The 18,226-nt window shown below is 55.4% G+C and overlaps 2 protein-coding genes and 1 long non-coding RNA gene across 5 annotated transcripts in view; 1 reads left to right on the top strand and 2 right to left on the bottom strand.

Annotated features, from left to right (window-relative positions):
- Window positions 1-7,982, bottom strand: part of Letm1 (leucine zipper and EF-hand containing transmembrane protein 1) — a 28,274-nt gene extending 20,292 nt beyond the window's left edge. Inside the window, exons 1-2 of the mRNA XM_090343926.1 lie at window positions 7,816-7,982; window positions 4,600-4,660 (exon numbers count right to left, since the gene is read on the bottom strand). Of these exons, the coding sequence (XP_090200052.1) occupies window positions 4,600-4,660; window positions 7,816-7,906 (152 nt within the window). The 5' untranslated portion in view covers window positions 7,907-7,982. The remainder of the gene's footprint in view (window positions 1-4,599; window positions 4,661-7,815) is intronic.
- A 3,475-nt stretch (window positions 7,983-11,457) lies between these two features.
- LOC150056052 (uncharacterized) lies at window positions 11,458-14,685 on the bottom strand. 3 transcript variants are annotated; one of them, XR_016537424.1, is made up of 4 exons: window positions 14,518-14,685; window positions 13,870-13,931; window positions 13,588-13,698; window positions 11,458-12,573 (listed from the first exon to the last, which is right to left on the bottom strand). It is a non-coding gene; the product is annotated as an uncharacterized LOC150056052 (long non-coding RNA). The 3 variants fall into 3 exon arrangements; XR_016537425.1 differs by lacking the exon at window positions 13,870-13,931; XR_016537423.1 differs by lacking the exon at window positions 14,518-14,685 and having other exon boundaries at window positions 13,870-13,948.
- Window positions 14,686-15,692: 1,007 nt separating this feature from the next.
- Window positions 15,693-18,226, top strand: part of Nsd2 (nuclear receptor binding SET domain protein 2) — a 67,643-nt gene continuing 65,109 nt past the window's right edge. The window contains 1 exon segment of the mRNA XM_090343924.1: window positions 15,693-15,799. The gene's annotated coding sequence lies outside the window, so the exon portion shown is untranslated.

The raw sequence follows: 18,226 nt of genomic DNA, 5'->3' as shown, positions 1-18,226 counted from the left end.
GAGTCTGCTCTTTCCTCATGCAATAAACCCTCTTCTCCTGAACTGCGTGGAGTTTCCTTTCAGCAGACCTTACAGTTAATATGTGCCAAGTACCCAGGACAGCACCTGGCCCACAGCAATGGCATGCACAAGCAGCCATGGAGATGAGGGACATTAAAGCAGGGGGCGTGAGATGGGGCGCTCCAGAGCTGCCATGCTTCACGGGGCAGGGGCACGACATGCGGGCCGGGGGGTGAGGGTGCAGGACTGGCAGGCATGCACAGCCTCAGCTCACAGCAGGTGGTAGGCAGCACATGGAACTCCGGGGAAGGCCCAGAAGAGGGTCACAGCTCAGCACTCAGCTGGCTGAGGCTATGCTGCTGGGGTCAGCTCTGCTGTGGCAGTGGACTCTCCTGGAGGTACCCTCCCGTCTTCCCTTAATTCCAGCCCACAGTCCTGCACTCCCTGCACAGCAGGTGACGGATGACACACTAAAAGCCAGAGGATGCTGAGCACACCAGTGTGACAAGTGGAGACAGTGAAGTGGCATGTACATATGTGCATGTGCTCTGCTCATGGTGTCTGTGTGGATGCACATGAGTGTATGCACACATGCCTGTCCTTCCTGGTCTATCGTCCCCAGATCTACAGGAGCTTTCGACCTCTCTAAACCCTTGCCAACTCACGGTGGAGGTGCACTCTACCATGCCTCCAGGCACCATGGAAGCTCCTTGTCCAGAGTCCACAATATCACCAAGAGCCATGCCACAGGGTACATGGTGGAGTCTACCCAGGTTCACAGCACTACTCTATCCACTGCCAGTGGACAGACAACTCTCCCGTTTCCTGCCTTCTGGGCGCCGTCTTTACCTTCAAATGCAGGCAGCAGTGCCCATACCTGGAGCAGATAGTACGCAATGGTTTTGGCCTCCTAGTTCTGGGGCTTGAACTCTAGGCCTGGCTGCTGTCCCTGAACTCCTCTTGCTCAAGGCTAGCATTCTACCCCTGTGCCACAGCACCCCTTCCTGCTTCTTCTGGTGGTTGACTGAAGATAAGAGCCTCATGGACTTTTCTGCCTAGCTGGCTCTGAACCATATTCCTCAGATCTCAGACTCGTGAGTAACTAGGAGTCTAGGTATAAGCCACCAGTGCTCAACTATTACTCAATCATTATTAGGCTCAATTACCCACTTTCTCAAACTTCAGTTGGCAAGGAAGCGCACAGCTTACACAAGGCAGGGTGTCAGCAGGTATAGAGGCAACTTATAGACAAAAGACAAAGAACCAGAAACAGACCAACACATGGTCTACAGACAAGCACAGGAAGTACCAGGGTAGGTCTGGGACTTAACACTTAGCCATCTTCAAGCTCGTCAGAGAGATTTCCATTGCCAACAGCCTAGGTGGAAAGGTTTAGCAATTTTCAAAATTCATAAAATTATGTAAGTTTTGTTCTGTGTACGGTATTAGGGATGTAAAGCAGGACCTTATACATGCTAGACAAGTGTTTTACTACTGAGCTGCATCCTCAGCCCGAATTATGATATTTAATCACTGTTCCCGAGCCAAGCAGAGTAGGGCATCCTGTTAATTCAAGCACTTGGGAAGTTGAGGCAGGAGGATTGAAAGTTCAAGGTCTGTTTGGATTACATACCGAATTTCAAGCCAACCTAGACTAACAACAACAAAACAAACAAAACAAAAAAATACCCCACCTAGCCAGGCACTATCCGCTCACACTTGCAATCTTAGCAATTCAGGAGGTTGAGATCTGAGGATGCCGGTTCCAAGCCAGTCCAGGTCGGAAAGTCTGCAGACTCTTATCACCAATTAATCTCCAAAAAGTCAGAAGTGGACGTGTGGTTCCAGTAATAGAGCACTAGTCTTGAGCAGAAAAGCTCAGGAACAGCACCCAGGCCCTGAGCTCAAGCTTCAGTACAGACAAAACAAACAAACAAAAACACCCCACCTGGGTTGGGAATGTGGCTTAGTGGTAGAGTATTTGCCTAGTATGCATGAAGCCCTGCATTCAATTCCTCACTACCACATAAACAGAAAAAGCTGGAAGTGGCGCTGGGCTCAAGTGGTAGAGTGCTAGCCTTGACCAAAAGCAGCTCAGGGACAGTGTCCAGGCCCAGAGTTCAAGCCCCATGACAGACCAACAAAACAAACCAAAAAACAAACAAACCAAAAAACCACTCTTACGTACTTAGCCCAGGGCCTGGGCTAGTCTACCTAAAGATGACCTAAAAGTGTAAAGTAACTTGGAAAACTAGTACCAGTGGCTTCTGCTTTAAACAACCACTTATCTGCAAGACTCAAGATTTCTTACTTTGCGCAACCAAAATAAAAAACAAAATCTCTGGTTGGATGCTAGTGGTTCCTGGCTATAATCCTGGCTACTCAGGAGGATGAGTTCTGAGGACCATGATTCAAAGCCAGCCCAGACAGACAAAGCTGGGGGATTCCAATCTCCAATTAAACACCAAAGGTCTAGAAGTGGAGCTGTGCTCAAGTGATAAAGTGCTAGCCTCAAGCAGAAAAGCCCAGGGAGGACCGGGAGTGTGGCCTCGTGGTAGAGCGCTTGCCTGGCATGCACGAAGACCCCAGTTCGACTCCTCGGTACCACATACATAGAAAAAAGCTCAAATAGTAGAGTTCTAGCCTTGAGAAAGTCCAAGGACAGTGCTCAGGCCCTGAGCTCAAGCCCAGGACTGGCGAAAAAAGAAAAGTCCAGGGATAGCACTCAAGCCCAGAGTTCAAACCCTAGGATTGTTGAGCACGTGCATGCATGTGGATGTATACACACACACACCTACACACACACACACACAATACGTAAATTTGTTAAAATAGATGGTATGCTTTAATACCTACCAAGTCTTCGTGTATGACTGGTAGGTGTCATTTTAGGGAATTAAATCATTTCAGAAAGCATCACTACGGAGTGTTTCTCTGTTGAGGTAATTTAACAGGCTTAATTGAGCATCAAGCCTACAACCCCCAGTGATGAAGAGAGCTAGGTAGGGTACAGACATGTAGAGGAAGTGGTGCTGGCCTTACCTTCCTACAGGAAGCAGGGAGGATATGGAAGGAGGAAGCTGAGCTCTGCTGAGGTGCTCTGAGCTGAGAGCCTGGGTCCCTGCTGACCCTCTCTGAGGGGGACTCCAGACAAGGTGGGGTGCAATGGAGGGGGCCTCCAGGGAAGTTTAAGTGTGGAAGCTACTTCTTTCAGAAGCCCTCACTGACTGGCAATGGCAGCACAGCCTCACCTGGGACCCTGTCACCACTTTTATCAGAGAAAAGCACTGAGTGTCAGAGAGGAGAGCTACCTCCATCACGTACAAAGGTGGCCTGAGAGTCAGGCAGTGGGCAGAGTTCTGAAGGAGCATGTATGTGCCAGAAGAATCAAAGCACCACAGAAAGGTCTGCTTTCTGCCTAAGGACAGGTCCCAATAGCCCAACAGTGCCCTACATGGCCAAAAAGCCCCCGATAAAATTACATGTAATGCCACCCAAAATAGCAGGTGTGTAAGCATGGCAAAGATTGGTTATCCTAAGTATATAAATTTTAGTGGGCTATGATTTCAATTGCACTAGAATTAAGATACAGTCGGGTGCTGGTGGCTCATGTCTAAATCCTAGCCACTGAGGAGGATGGGATCAAAGCCAGCTCAAGCAGATAAATCTGAGACTCTTATCTCCAAATAACCAGCAGAAAACAGGAAGTAGAGGTTGGCTCCAGTAGTAGAGCACCAACCTTGAGTAGAAAAAGCCAAGCAAGAGCACTAGATTATGAGTTCAAGCCCCAGTGTCAGCAACCACACAAAGATGATTCGTACAGCCTGGAGAGGGAGAACACATGTCTGACGTGTGTAAGGTAGGATCGCCACTGCCCAAGATTAATCAGCCTGGCACGGTGGCTCACGCCTATCATCCTAGCTAAGGATAGTCATTGAAAGCCAGCCCTGGCAGTAAAAGTTCTGAGACTCTTATCTCTAATTAACCTCTAGAAAACTATAAGTGGTGCTGTGACTCAAGGGGTAGGTCAGCAGCCTAGAGCTAAAGAGCTCAGGAACAACGCCCAGGCCCAGAGTCCAAGCCCACGACTGACAAAAAAAAAAAAAAAAAAAAAAAGAAGACTAACTGATATGTGTGACTATAACCCTGAAAGCAAAAAAGGTAGGCATGGATAAGTCTAAGATGGCTTAGAAAATAGTAAACTAGGGGCCGGGAGTTTGGCCTAGTGGTTAAAGTGCTTGCCTAGCATGCATGAAGGCCCGGGTTCGATTCCTTGGTACCACATACATAGAAAAAAGCCAGAAGTGGTGCTGAGGCCCAAGTGGTAGAGCTCTAGCCTTGAGAAAGTCCAAGGACAGTGCTCAGACCCTGAGCTCAAGCCCAGGACTGGCAAGAAAAGAAAATAGTAAACTAACTCCAAAATGGAGAAAATAAACTTGTTTAAACCTTCCAAATAATAATAAAGAAAATACAAAGGTTTTAAAACAAACAGAACAAAGAAGTGAGATCTGTTGTTTCCTGATAAGCAAGAATCCCATCCATGCCTAGTGCCTCCAAGAAGGCAGGTGTGCAGGTTCGTCCACTGAGGCTGTTACTTACTCTTGGCTTATCAACCCCACGGTCCTGGTACAGCTGAGGCAAGCACGGTCCCCCAAACTACCTACGACAAAAACAAAAACAAATTAAGCAAATACCTCTCAAACAGGTACTTTGGGAAATCTTGGCAAATCGGGACCTCTCTTGTTGAAACCCTCCATGTAAGTTTCTGGAAAACCTCCCTGAGTTATTCAGTGCAGAGCCCAGCCAGTCTCCCAGTGAAGAGATGGGCTTTAGATGTGCTGGGCATCCCGTTAAGAGCCTGTAGCACCCCCCAGCAGTCCTCTTCCCCACACCAGTCCTGGGCTTGGACTCAGGGCCTGAGCACTGTCTTTGGGTTTTCTCAAGACTAGAGCTCTACCACTTGAGCCACAGCACCACTTCTGGCTTTTTTCTATGTATATGGCACTGAGGAATCAAACCTGGGTCTTTGTGCATGCTAGGCAAGCACTCTAACACGAGGCCAAACTCCCGGCCCTAGAAGCATAAACTTAGCAGCTCACTTGCTCCACCCACAGGTGTTGTGTACTGCAGACAGGGACACCTGGGTTTGGGAGAGGGTGCGGAGCAGCAGACCGGGTAGAGGCATCACTCCGGCAGGAGCAGGGGTCAGGCTGGCCTGTGCAGAAGCCAGCAGGGTGGCAGGTAATGCCATTTCACCCCAACCCCTCAGGCAGTGGGAGCGACACCAAGGACGAGAAGGACACAGATTGTCACTACATCATTAATAGGAGGCAACTCCCAGGTGTGGACAGGGAAGAACCATGCAGCACTGGGAAAGCCTAGTTAAAATGACAGCTGGGTTCATGAACTCCTGTCACATAAGGAAAATACTAGCTACATTCTTACATGTATCAAGTGTTACATTTTAAGTTAAGTTTAAAAAAAGAAACACAGAGGACCTGAGGCTTAATGGCTGAGGCCTGTAATCCTAGCTACTCAGGAGGCTGAGTTCTGAGGATCACAGTTCAAAGGAGCCCAGGCACTAAAAAGTTTGTGAGACTCTTATCTCCAATTAATCACCAGAAAAGTGGAAGTGGCGATGTGGCTCAAGGGGTAGAACTCAAGGACAACACTCAGGCCCAGGGTTCAAGTCCCACAACCCACAAAAAGAGAGAAAGAAAAACAGAGCAGGGAGCACCCCCAAGCACTTCTAGCTTCTGACTCCTTGGCACAGAAGGTCAGCACTTCCTCCCTACCCCAGAGTCCTTGCCCCTGTCTAGGACATGGAGGACCCAAAGCAGGTACCCAGGGAAGCCTTTGTTCTTACCCCTCAGCTTCCTTGCTAGGTTCTCCCACACCTACAGAACTGTTGCAAAACTGCTGAGGATGTCCTGGGTGGAAGCCGTGCAGGGTGATGGGTCTCAACAGTTTTTTTTTTTTTTTTGCCAGTCCTGGGCTTGAACTCAGGGCCTGAACACTGTCCTTGGACTTTCTCAAGGTCAGAGCTCTACCACTTGAGCCTCAGCACCACTTCCGGCTTTTTTCTATGTATGTGGTACCGAGGAATCGAACCCGGGTCTTCATGCATGCTTGGCAAGCACTTTAACCACTAGGCCACACTCCCGGCCCCGGGTCTCAACAGTTTTGTGTGCTGTAAGCAACAGTTTGGTTCCTACCATAGACCACCTTCACTTCTATGGGATACAAAATTTGGAGTTTCCATAACTCTTTTTTTTTTTTTTGCAGGTTCCAGGGGTTTGAACCCTGTCCTGGATCTCCATTATTTTGCTCAAGGCTAGCACTTTATCATTTGAGCTCCTGAACTACTACTTCCAGTTTTTTCTGTGATTAGTGGAGATAAGAGTCTCACAAGGGTGAGGAGTGTGGCCTAGTGATAGTGTTTATGTAGCATGCACAAAGCTCTGGGTTCGATTCCTTGGTACCACATACCAAGAAAAAGCCGGAAGTCGTGGTGTGGCTTAAGTGGTAGAGGGCTAGCCTTGAGAAAGCACAAGGACAGTGACCAGGCCCTGCGTTCAAGCCCAACTGACAACAATAACAACAACAAAAGAATCTCACAGACTTTCCTGAGATCTTAGCCTCCTGTGTAGCTTGGATTATAGGCATGGGCCACTTATGCCTAGCCCTCTTTTGATAATTTGCTACACTCACAAAAATCAGAAAGATGATCTACTGTCAGTTTAATCTCATCTCTCACAAATGTGCAGGCAGAGGAGTTAGAAGCAAGCAAGCTGGGGAAGCCAGGAGAGACCTGAGCCCCTGCTCCTTCCACAGCTGCACCCCAGGGAGAGGCCACACCCTCTGCCCCCGGGAGTGGGGTCGAGTTCTGACCTGTAACCCCTACACATCACAGCATCTTCTAGAGTGACCAACGCCCTCCTGGGCCCCTCACTGCTGTAACCAGCAGGCTGGGAAGGAACTTTCATTCCGTGGGCTTAAGGGTATTATTAATGGGCACCTGGCATGGGTATTAGAATCCCAGAAAAGAAGCAGCCAGGCCAGGCATGGTGGCTCCCACCTGTAATCCTGACTACTCAGAAGGCTGAGAGCTGAAGATGGCAGTTAGAAGCCAGCCAAGGCAGCAAAGTCTGAGACTCACATTTCCAATAAACCAAAAAATAACAAAGCAGAAGTGGAGTGCCCAGGTACCCAGGCCTTGAGTTCAGGCTCCCTACCCCTCCCCCCCCCAAATCAAGTAAACCAGGGAGCTAGCCCGGGGGGGGGGGGTCAGTGAGCCTCTCAGCTCCAGTAAACTTACAGGGCTTCATAAAAAGCCGGCAATGGCCCTGTGGTTTAGTGACAGCGCTAATGAGCAAAAGCTCAGGGGCAGTGCCCAGGCACTACGTTCAAGCCCAGGACCGGCAAAAGGAAAGGGACGAGCGCGCGACAGAAACCACAAGTCCACGAGCCCCCGGCTCGAGCGCACCGCGGCCGGGGCTCCCCCTCCGTCCCGTCGGCGCGGCCGGGCCGACAGACTCTGCCCCCGCCGGCGGCAGCAGCAGCCCGGCCGCGCCCCGCGCGAGGCCAAAGGGCGCCCGGGCCCCGGGGCGAGCGTCCGCCCTCCGTCCCGCCGCGGGGCCGGGCGAGCGGGAGGGCGGGGTCCGGGGAGGGAGGGAGGGAGGGAGGGGCGGGCGGAGCCGCGGGGGCCGGCGGGGCCGGATCGCCGCGGCCCGGGGCCCCCGCCTGCGCCCGCCCGCGCCGGGGACCTCGAGGACCCCGCCCGCCGGCCCGGGGCCCGGCAGGCCGCCTGCTTACCCCACGGGGCGGCGGCGGCGGCGGCGGCGCCGGGCAGCGGCCAGCGCCCCGGGCCGCGGCCGCGGCAGCTCCTGAGCAGGATGGACGCCATGCGCGGGCCGCGGCGCTCGCCCGCTCCTCAGCGGCGGTCGGGGCTGTCGTCGCCGTCGCGGCAGCGCCTGGAGCTGGACCGCTGACCGTGGCGGTTGTCTCACGTCAGCGGGCGCTCAACTCAAGGACCCGGCACTGGCGGCGGCCATGTCCCGGCACAGACGTCCGGAGGCGCGGGGCGGAGCGGGGCGGGGCGGGACGGACAGGCCACCTCTCCCATTGGCCCCGCGGCCGCCCGAGGCCGGCAGGTGAGGGGCGGGGCCCGCGCCACCGACTACCGGTCCCGGCATGCACCCCGCCGCCTAGCCGCCCCGTGCGCAGACTACAGATCCCGGCGTGCACCGGGAGCGCCGTCCTTGGCGCGCAGACTACCGTTCCCGGCGTGCACCGGGTGCCCTGCCCGCGAGCCGGCGGCCCTGGGGAGCCCCGGAAGAGACGGCGGGCCGTGTGGAGGACGGCGAGGCCCCGCGTCCCGCGGGTCCCGCTGGACACCGCGGTGGCCGCCCTAGCTTTGCGTTGCGAAGGCGCGCCCGGTGAGGACAGCTCAGGGCAGGGCCTGGGAGCGTGGCTGAGCGGTAGAGGCCTGCCCGGCAGGCACCAGGGCCCGCGTGCGCGTCCCCCGCCCCACACACGGAGAAAAAAGCCCGACGCGGCCTGGAGCAGAAGCAGCTCAGGGGCAGCGGCCAGGCCGTGAGTTCAAGTCCCGGGAGGAGGGGCCGGGACTGTGGCCCGGCGTGCACGAAGCCCCGGGTTCAAGTCCTGGGCACCACGTCCACAGAGAAAGCCGCAGGTGGCGCCGCGGCTCCGATGCGGGAAGTCCAGGGACCGAGCAGAAAGCGCAAGGCCTGGCGCGATTCCTCAGACAGGGTGGGGAGCGGTGCTGCGGCCAAGGACGGTGCCCAGCCCCGAGCTCACGCTCCGAACGGGCACAAAGAAGGAAGCTGCTTGTATCAATCACTGTTCATTGTAGTGCTGCAGCGAAAATTGGGGGGTTCTGACGAGTGAGGTACAAGACACGAGGAGGTTTCAGTCCAGGATGCCCCATTGCCACCACCAGGGACTTTACTAAGGCTGAGTCTCCTCCATACTGGCCAGTCCAGCAGTGTCAGGCATGCTACTCCGTTAAGTTGATGGGATCGCAGGCCTAAGCATATGTGGTCCTTCCTTTCTTTTCTTTTTTGTGAGTCATGGGACTTGAACTCTGGGCCTCGGTGCTGTCCCTGAGCTCTTCGGCTCAAGGCCACCATCCTGAACCCCTCAAGCCACATCCCCCCTTCCCCTTTTCTAGTGATTAACTGGAGATAAGCGTCTCACACTTTTTAGCGTTCAGGCTGGCTCTCAACCTTGATCCTCAGATCTCAGATTCCTGAGTAGCTAGGATTACAGGCATGAGCCAACTGCGTTCAGCTATGTGTGGTCATTTTTTTAGTCAAGGACATTGGGCTGGCTTAGGCTGCCCTGCACAAACTATCTCTCTCCTGCCTTTCCAGCTGCCTCACTGACCTTCAGTGCAGCAATTATTTTTGTTATTGTTGTGGAGCCTGAGTGCTATCTCCGAGCTCTTTTATTTAAGGCTTTCTCTCTACCACTTTGGGCCACAGTGCTACTTGGTTTTTTTTTGTTTTGTTTTGTTTTTTCCCTAGTGGTTAATTGGAAGTAAGTCAGACTTTCCTGCCTGGGTTGGCTTTGAACCTTGATCCTTAGATCTCAGCCTCCTGAGTAGCTAGGATTACAGGCCTGAGCCACCATGCCCAACTGGTCTCTTCAAAGTTTTTTTGTTTTTTTTTTGTTTGTTTGTTTTTGCCAGTCCTGGGCTTGAGCTCAGGGCCTGAGCACTGTCCTTGGACTTTCTCAAGGCTAGAGCTCTACCACTTGAGCCTCAGCACCACTTCCAGCTTTTTTTTTTTTTTTTCTATATGTGGTACCAAGGAATCGAACCCGGGTCTTCGTGCATGCTAGGCAAGCACTTTAACCACTAGGCCAAACTCCCAGCCCCCTCTTCAAAGTTTTAATGAAGTCACTCTGGTGCTGGTAGCACGCATAATCCAATCTATTCAGGAGGCTAAAATCTGAGGAACACAGTTTGGAGCCAGTCCTAGAGACAAATCCATGAAACTTATCTTCAGTATACCAGCAGAGAGCGCAACTGGTAGAATGCCAACCCTAAGCAGCAAACACCCAGTAAAAGGAGAGACCCCGAGTTCAAGCTCCAGTAACTGCACAAAACCACCCTGGCAATGTCAATTGTTATTAATAGGGGAAACTGGTATACTTACTTCTGTATTATCACCAAGACTATTTAATACATTCATTTTATTTTTTGCCAGTCCTGGGACTTGAACTCAGGGCTTGGGCACTGTTGAACTTTCTCAAGGCTAGTGCTCTACTACTTGAATCACAGCACCATTTTTGGCTTTTTCTGTGTATGTGGTACCGAGGAATGGAACCCAGGGCTTAGTGCATGCTAGGGAAGAACTCTACCACTAGGCCACACTCCTGCCCTTCGTTTATTTACTTTTTTTTTTTTTTTGTGGGTCATGGGGCTTGAACTTTGGGCCTAGGCACTGTCCCTAAGCTCTTCAGCTCAAGGCTAGAAATCTACCACTTGAGCTATACTGCTACTTCTGGTTTTCTGGTGGTTAACTGGAGATAAGAGTCACATGTACTTTCATGTGTGGGCTGGCTTTGAACCAGGATTCTCAGACTCAGACTCCGGACTCCTGAGTAGCTAGGATTACAGGTGTGAGCCACCAGGTGCCAGGGCATGGAACTCTTATCTCCAGTAAACTATTCAGAAAAATCAAGTGATGGGGCCTGAGAGTGTGGCCTAGTGGTAGAATGCTCATCCAGCACACACAAAGCCCTGGGTTCCATTTCTCGGTAACACATATACAAAAAAAGTCAGGGATGGCGCTCTGGCTCAAGTGGCAGAGTACTAGCCTTGAGCCAAAAAATGTCCGAGGACAGTGCCCAGGACAGCAAAAAAAAAAAAAAAAAAAAAAAGGAAGTTATGCTGTGGTGTAAGTGCTAGTAAACTATTCCTTGAACAAAAGAAGCACAGGGACAGTGCCCAGACCCTGAGGTCAAGTCCCAGGACTGGCAAAAGGAAAACAAGGCTGGGAGTATGGCCTAGAGGTAGAGTGCTTGCCTAGCATGCACTAAGACCCAGGTTTGATTCCTCGGTACCACATACATAGAAAAAAGCCAGAAGCAATGCCATGGCTCAAGTGGTAGAGCTGTAGCCTTGAGAAAGTCCAAGGACAGTACCCAGACCCTGAGTTCAAGCCCCAGGACTGGCAAAAAACAAAAACACCAAATAAACAAAACATCACTAATGGCACATGCCTATAATCCTAGATACTCAGAAGGCTGAGATCTGAGGATCTTTAAGGCTAATGGGGACAGAAAAATTATGAAACATATCTCTAATTAAACAGCGAAACTACAAGTTGTGGGAGTGGTAGAGCATTTTTGCCAGTTGAGAGCCTGAAGGTCTGGGTTCAACCCCCTTTACCAGCTTGTGTGCACAAGCACCCAAGCTGGATGGTCTATTTGAATGGCCAGTCTCCCACTCACGTGCCAAACTAGTTAAGAAAAGCAGTGGTGCAACACACAATTGGAAAAATCTGGATTTAGGAAGCACTTTTTTCATTTCTGCTAGTGTTTTAATTTCCTGCCACTTTATAGTAATAAACAAACAAACAAACAAAGTGTTTCTTTAGACAAAGCCTTACTGAATGGCTGGCCTGGAGCCCGGCCCTGGGTAGGTCTGTAAAGCTGGGGCTGTCCAGGCAGACTGCAGAGACTGGGGAGGTCTTCCCCCATTGCCTGCTTCCTTCTTTTTCTTCAGAGGCAGAGGCTCCCAGAGCTTTAAAATCAAACAGCATCTGGGCTTGCAGCACAGGGACCAGGAAACATTTGTATGCTTATGCGTGCTTACTGTACCTTTCCCAGAGGACTGGAACTCTGGGTGTACCCAGGGCCTCGACCCCCACTCCCCAGACTGTAAGCCCAAGCTTTCAGAGCCAGCAGCTCCTACTCCAGGGATGTGGTGGACCCAATGGGCTGGATCTGAACTGAGGCAGGATCTAAGCAGGCTGGGCTGAATGGACCCCTGCAGGCTCTCTGGTCCCTCCCCTCCAGCAGGCGTCCTCAGGTTCTGCGATGGGCTTCTCTTTCTTGAGCTTGCCTGTCCTGCCCAGCCCTAGACCCCACTGGCCCGGCGAGGGCTCTCATTGCTGGTGCGTCCTCAGCTTGTGATCTGGAAGGCTGAGTGTTGGAGGCACCAGGCCTTCCTTCCCCCAGCTGGAAGGCAGGCAGAGGAGAGTCAGTGCTCTTGCAGGGGGCTGCTCCTTCCTGACAGCCATTGCTTCCCCTGATGGTTCAGGGAAAAGGGAAATGGGCATGGCACCGTTGCTGTAACCAGTTTACAGAGTAGCAACAGCCGGTTCATACAAGAGATTGAATTGTGTCTCCTAACAGATTCCTTCCCCTCCTAACCCTGTGAATGCGACCTTGTTGGCGACAGGATCTTTCCAGGTATCACCGGGGTGAGATGCGGCCACTGAGGTGGGTCCAGGGTTGATAAGGGTGTGCTGACTTGGAGAGACCTGGAGGTGGAGTGGTGCTGACACAAGCCTGGTTGCTGGCAGCCACAGGAAGCTTAAGCTTGGAAGTGGAAAAGGAAGGAGTTCCCCTCAGAGCCTGCTACATCAACCGTATTCACCTAGGTTTCCAGCTTTGGCCTCCAGAACAGTGAAGGAGAAACTTTGTTTGGTGACTATGAAGCCCACACGAGGGAGAACTAGGTCTTGAAGACCAGTGGTCCCACTCCAGAGGTCCAGTACTGCTGTGTGGGGCCTGGCGGTGGCAAGGAAGCGCTCACCTCGCTAAGGCCTGGAAGGAAGTTGTTTGGTTCCAGGGATGATACCTAGTCGGCTGGCTTGTTCTAGGATCAGCATTTCAGGCTGCTTAGCCAAAACCTCGAGGGGAGGGCCTCTTAACAGACTTGAGACCAGCTTCCATCTCCTCTGAGCAATGCAGACTTCACTCAGTGAAGTCGGCCTCTAGGGCCTTGCAAAGCTTTCTGGATAGCTGCTTCCAGTGGCTTAGCCCCGAAGGATCTAAGAGGCCCCTGCCTGGCTGAGAGATGGTGCAAACCCAGCCTGGTGGGAGAGCAGAGCAGTCAGGGTGGGGAGAAGGCCTTCTTGTCCTCTGCCTGGGTCCTCTCTCTTCCTCAGAGATGGGGCCACCTAGGGCGCGGGAGGAGGGGCAGCCTGAGCCCGCCACCGTTTCCACTTGGAAGCCCTCTTTATCTGGCCTGGGATGGAGGAATGCCTGGGGTCAGAGTGCATGCATCCCCATGGAAACAGCAATGAGCCTGGCCCCTGGGGACCCCAGCCCTGGTGGGGGAGGGGAGGCCATGCGGGGTCTCAGGAGCTCTTCCGCTAAGGGGCCTGGGCCTTACTTTTGTCAACAGCTCTTACAAGGAGAGTCAAGAAACTGAGGAGTGGGGACGCTGAGAGGCTTTCATTCAGGACCACATTGAGCAGTGGACAGCAGATTGTATCTGAGTTGTAGGCATAGCAGGTAGGTACTGGGTGCAAGCATCCAGTGTGGAGGCCCAGAAAGGAACAAGAAGCCCCTCCCCTTGAGCTAGGCAAACCCTCTAATATCACCAACCTTGCTGCAACCTTTTGGATTCTTTGAGACAGGGTTTGGCTAGCTTTGCTAAATGCTTCCAAGCATTTGAGATTCAGGCTTGTCCCACCACGGCTGGCTCAGATGAAAGCCCTGAAAAGAATCAAAACAAGCATTTGCCAGGCTGCTACTGTTCCTATGTGCCCTGCTCAACTCATGATTCAACTAGGGTCCAGTCTGGAGCTTCTATACTCAAAGGCTCTGATCTGCCTGGGGCTTGCCCTTGTCAGCCTGCCATGCGTGGGACCCTGTTCAAGAACTTACCTCCTGTATGCCGGGAGAGCTTCCTTGTAGGACAGAGGCATTCACTCAAGGCTGCCCAGGACCTGAGATAAGAGCTATGTAAGCTCCTGAGAATAAAAGCCTCCTTTTCCCAAGGATTTCCCATGTGCAGCCCTGTGTGGGCACGTTCCTTTTTTGCCCACTCTGGTCAGAGGATGATGGGCTCAGCAGACCAGAGAAACTTTAGGGGACCTTAGGAAGGCTCAAAGTAGGCATGAAAAGACCAGCTAGCCTTAAATATCTTCCTTCAGGAAAATCCAAACACACACTTTCATGTTCTGAATAAATTTGCATGTTGATTGCACTAGTCTAAATGCAGATTTTTTTTTTGGAAATATGTCTGCCTTCAACTTTGTGAAATCAAACAGGCTGTAGTGGCATTCCACCTGAGGGGGGGGCTGGAAAGGTACTGGGGAAGCAGGTGGCTTTCGGGATGTACCCAAACATACAGAAGGGTGAGGGCCAGGAGAGGTAGCCTATTCTTCAACCTCAGCTAGAGGTTTGGTCACCACCCAGCTGGACCACCTCCAGGAGCTCTCTGCAGCCTAAGTCAAGTTCTGGCACCGAACATGGGGTTGCAGGGCATCTCTTCCGGTCATGGCTGAGCCCTGCGTCCTGCACAAAACTCACCATACTGCATTGGATTGACACGGCTTGAAAGGTCTTGTGGGCCCCTCCTGACGACTTGGGCCGGTTCCACTGCAGTGGGAACTGCACCGGCGGCTGACCCTGCTGGACTAGCTTCGCCCCCCTGCCCTGGCGGTCTCGGTCCTCGAGCCTGGGGCTCTGCCCATCCTTGGCTGGCTTTTTATGTGCGCTGCCCCCGCGCAGGGTCCCTCTTCTCCTTAGAGACCAGCGCCTAGGAGGGGGGGCCGTCCCCGGGGTCCAGGGAGACCGGAGGCCGGGTCAGAAGGCACGGCTAGCGCGGAGGGGAGTGGTAGAGTGCCGGGCCCGGGGCCCCCCGCCCGGGCACACGGCTGTGCGGTGGGAGACCTGGTGGCCGGTGACTTCGGGCGGCGCGGACAGCGCCGTCCAGCTCCCGCTGCCCCCGGCAGCCCAGCCCGAGGGCCCGGGCCTCGGCTCCCCGGGCTCCCCCTGCGGCCCTGAGCTCGAGTGCGGACACCTGTGGAGCTCGCGGGGCGGCAGCGAGGGCGGGCCGGGCCGGGCCACCCGGGCAGGTCGCGGTGGGGCGCCGGCGGGGTCCCGCTCGGCGGGAAGCTCCCCGGGCGACGGCCCCGTCCTGACGCGCGGGCGGGGCTCGCGGCGCCCGCCCGCCGCCCGCACGCAGGGCCCGGCCGCTGGGCGTGGCCGCCGCCTCCCGCGCTCCGCGTCCGCTCGCGGCCGGGGCCCCGCGTCCGCGTCCGCGTCCACGCTGGGCGCCGGGGCCGCGCGCGGCGGCGGGGCGGCGCGCGTGACGTCAGCGCGCCGGGGCTCGCCGCCGTCGCGGAGCTGGCCGCCGCCCGCGCGCCGGGCGAGGAGCGGGAGCCGGAGGAGCGCGGGCCGCCCGGCGCGCGCCCGCCCGCCGCCCCCACCCGCGCTCGGGCCTGGCGCCCGCCCCGCGCGCCCCGCCGCCCGCCGCCCGCCGCGCGCGCGCGCGGCCCCGGCGCGGATTTGAAAAGCCCGGTCCGCGGGCGCCGTGAGGCGGCAGCCAATCAGCGGCGCGCTCTTTTCCCGCGGCTTCTGGGGGCGGCGGCGGCCCCGGCGGCGGCGGCGGCGGCGGGCGGGAGGCGCGGGGGCGGGGTCGGCGCCGCGCGCGGAGAGCCTCGGCCTGGCCGCGCTGCGCCCGCCGCCGCCGCCGCCGCCGCCGCCGCCGCCCCCTCCGCCTCCTCCCGCCGCCCTGCCCTCCGCGGCCTCGCGCCCGCCGCCGGACCGCCGCCGCCGGACCGCCGGCCGAGGATGCGACGCAGCGCAGGTCACCGGGGCCGCCGGGCGGGGACGGGAGGCCGGGAGGCCGGGGTCGCGAGGCCTGCGGGCCCGAGGGGGCGGCGGGAGGAGCGGGGCGCCCGCTCGGGGGGGCGCCGGGGAGCGGGGAGGCCCGGGGAGGACGCGCGGTCCGCGGCGCCGGCGAGGCCCGGACGCCGGGAGGCCGCGGCCCGCGGCGCCTGCCGGACGCGGAGGGCCGGCGGCGGCTAACGGGGCGGCGGGCGCGCGGCCATGTTGGGCCCGCGGGGCCGGGGCTGCACCTGTGCGGGGCCGGCGGGCGGCCGCCTTTGTTCCCGCGGCGCCGGGCCGGCCGGCCGGGCCTTTGTGCGGCGCGGGGCGCCGGGCCCCGGCGGCGCGGTGGGAGGGGCGGCCGGGCCGGGCCGGCGGCGGCCGCCGAGCGGCGCTTTTTGTGCGCGGCGGCGCCGGGCGCTGACACTCGCGGCGCGGCCGTTGGTCAGCGCGGCGCGCCCCCGCCGGCCGCGCGGCTCGGGCCGGGCAGGTGGAGGCGCGGCGGCCCGGCCCGCGGTCCGCCCGGCCGCCCCGGCTCGCCGCGGGCGGCGGGCGCGGAGCCCCGGCCCCGGAGCGGCCGCTCCCGCCCCGCCCGCCGGAGCGCGGCGTCCAGCCCGGCGAGCGGACCTGCGGGTCTCGATTCCCGTAGAAAGGACATGGACGCGGGGGTCGCCCGGGGCCGCGGGCGCCGCCGAGCCTTTTCTTTTCCTCCGGTTCCTCTTCGCCCCCTTCCCGGCCCCGAACGAGAGTGACAGTCCAGGTGAAACAGCCGCCAAACCGGTAGGCAGCGGGGCGTGGAGAAGCCGGCCTGCCAGCCCTCCGCCAGCTCCCACGGCGCTCGAGGGACTCGGCCCTGCCTCCCTGACACAGGCAGGCGTCGCGGAAGCTACGTTGGGAGCCATTCCCTTCGCGAGCGGAGACGGGAACTTTCAGATGGCCCCAAGTGTTTACGACGCGCTGGGGTTATTACACGTTTAACTGTGACCAGCACGGGCTCCGAACAGGAGCACCCTGTGTGCGTGTGTGCGGGACATGCGGCGCCGGGAGCGTTCAAATCTTAACTGCCGACCGGCGAGGGAGAGCGCTCACGCCTTGAGTCATTTCCTTCCCTTCCCTTCCACGTTCTCCGCTGCCAGCAGCCGGCAGCCTCCAGTCTGGGTTGATCGCTGGTAGGGAGAGGACTTAGAACGGATTGCTCCGGTCAGTGTGTGTAAGCTTTTGTCTACTGCGTTCTGTTGAGAACAAAATCCCTCACTTTCTGGTCTCTGGTTTCAGTGGTCCACATGCCATTGTAAGAATACCAGACAATTAACTTTGTGACTTTCGAAGGGATAACGGACAATTCTTATGCACAAATGTGATACGCTCATATGTAACTTATAAACTAAGATAAGGTTTGTGAAGATACAGAGAAGGAGAAAAGAGACTCCTAGGTTGGTTCTTAAAATTTGTTTCTTTCTTTCTTTTTTTTTTTTTTTTTTGCCAGTCCTGGGTTTGAGCTCAGGGCCTGAGCACTGTCCTTGGACTTTCTCAAGGCTAGAGCTCTACCACTTGAGCCTCAGCACCACTTTCAGCTTTTTTCTATGTATGTGGTGCTGAGGAATCAAATCCATGCTAGGCAAGCACTTTAACCACTAGGCCACACTCCTGGCTCCTGGAGGTTAATTAGAGATAAGAGTCTGGTGGACTTTTCCACCCCAATTTGCTTTGAATGGAGATCCTCAGATCTTAGCCTCCTGAGTAGCTAGGATTACAGACATGAGCCAGCTCCCAGTACTCAGTCTTCTTAGGTTTTTAATACAGCCAAGTTATAAAAGGCTATCTCAACATTGCTTGCTGAATGTGAGGAACCAAGTAGAAATGAATGGAAGCTGGAGTCAGGAATGGAAGGCCTTGTGGGCATATTAAAGGAGGTTCAGATGTTCTCTCCTAGAAGTAGTAAAGTTTTACAAGGCTTCCTCACATGGCAGAATGTGGACTAATTAGTTACTTCCTTTTTTACAGTTTTGACAATAAAATGTAAGATGTGAAAGTAGGTAGAATTAGACATACCAGGAAATGCTTCTGAGAGGCTAGAAAACCCTAATAACAGGCATATTGTATGAACTGTTATTTTCTTCATCAAGGTAAGGACATACATAAATAGAGCTAGTCACCAGTGGCTCATGTCTATAATCCTAGCTACTGGAGGCTGAGATCTGAGGACTGAGGCTCAAAGCTAGTTGGGACAGGAAAGTGCCCCAGGAGACTCTTGATTCTTCAATTAACCACTCAAACGCCAGAGGGGGGTGCTGTGGCTCAAGTGGTACTAACCTTGAGCACAAAGAGGCTCAGGGACAGTGCCCAGGCCCTGAGTTCAAGCCCCCGTACCCGCTCCAAAAAAAACAAAAAATGAGTGAATGGATGT

Source organism: Megascapheus bottae, chromosome 13, assembly GCF_031878675.1.
Source record: "Megascapheus bottae isolate mThoBot1 chromosome 13, mThoBot2.hap1, whole genome shotgun sequence".
Lineage (NCBI taxonomy): Eukaryota > Metazoa > Chordata > Mammalia > Rodentia > Geomyidae > Megascapheus > Megascapheus bottae.
This window is presented reverse-complemented; position numbering and strand designations above follow the sequence as displayed.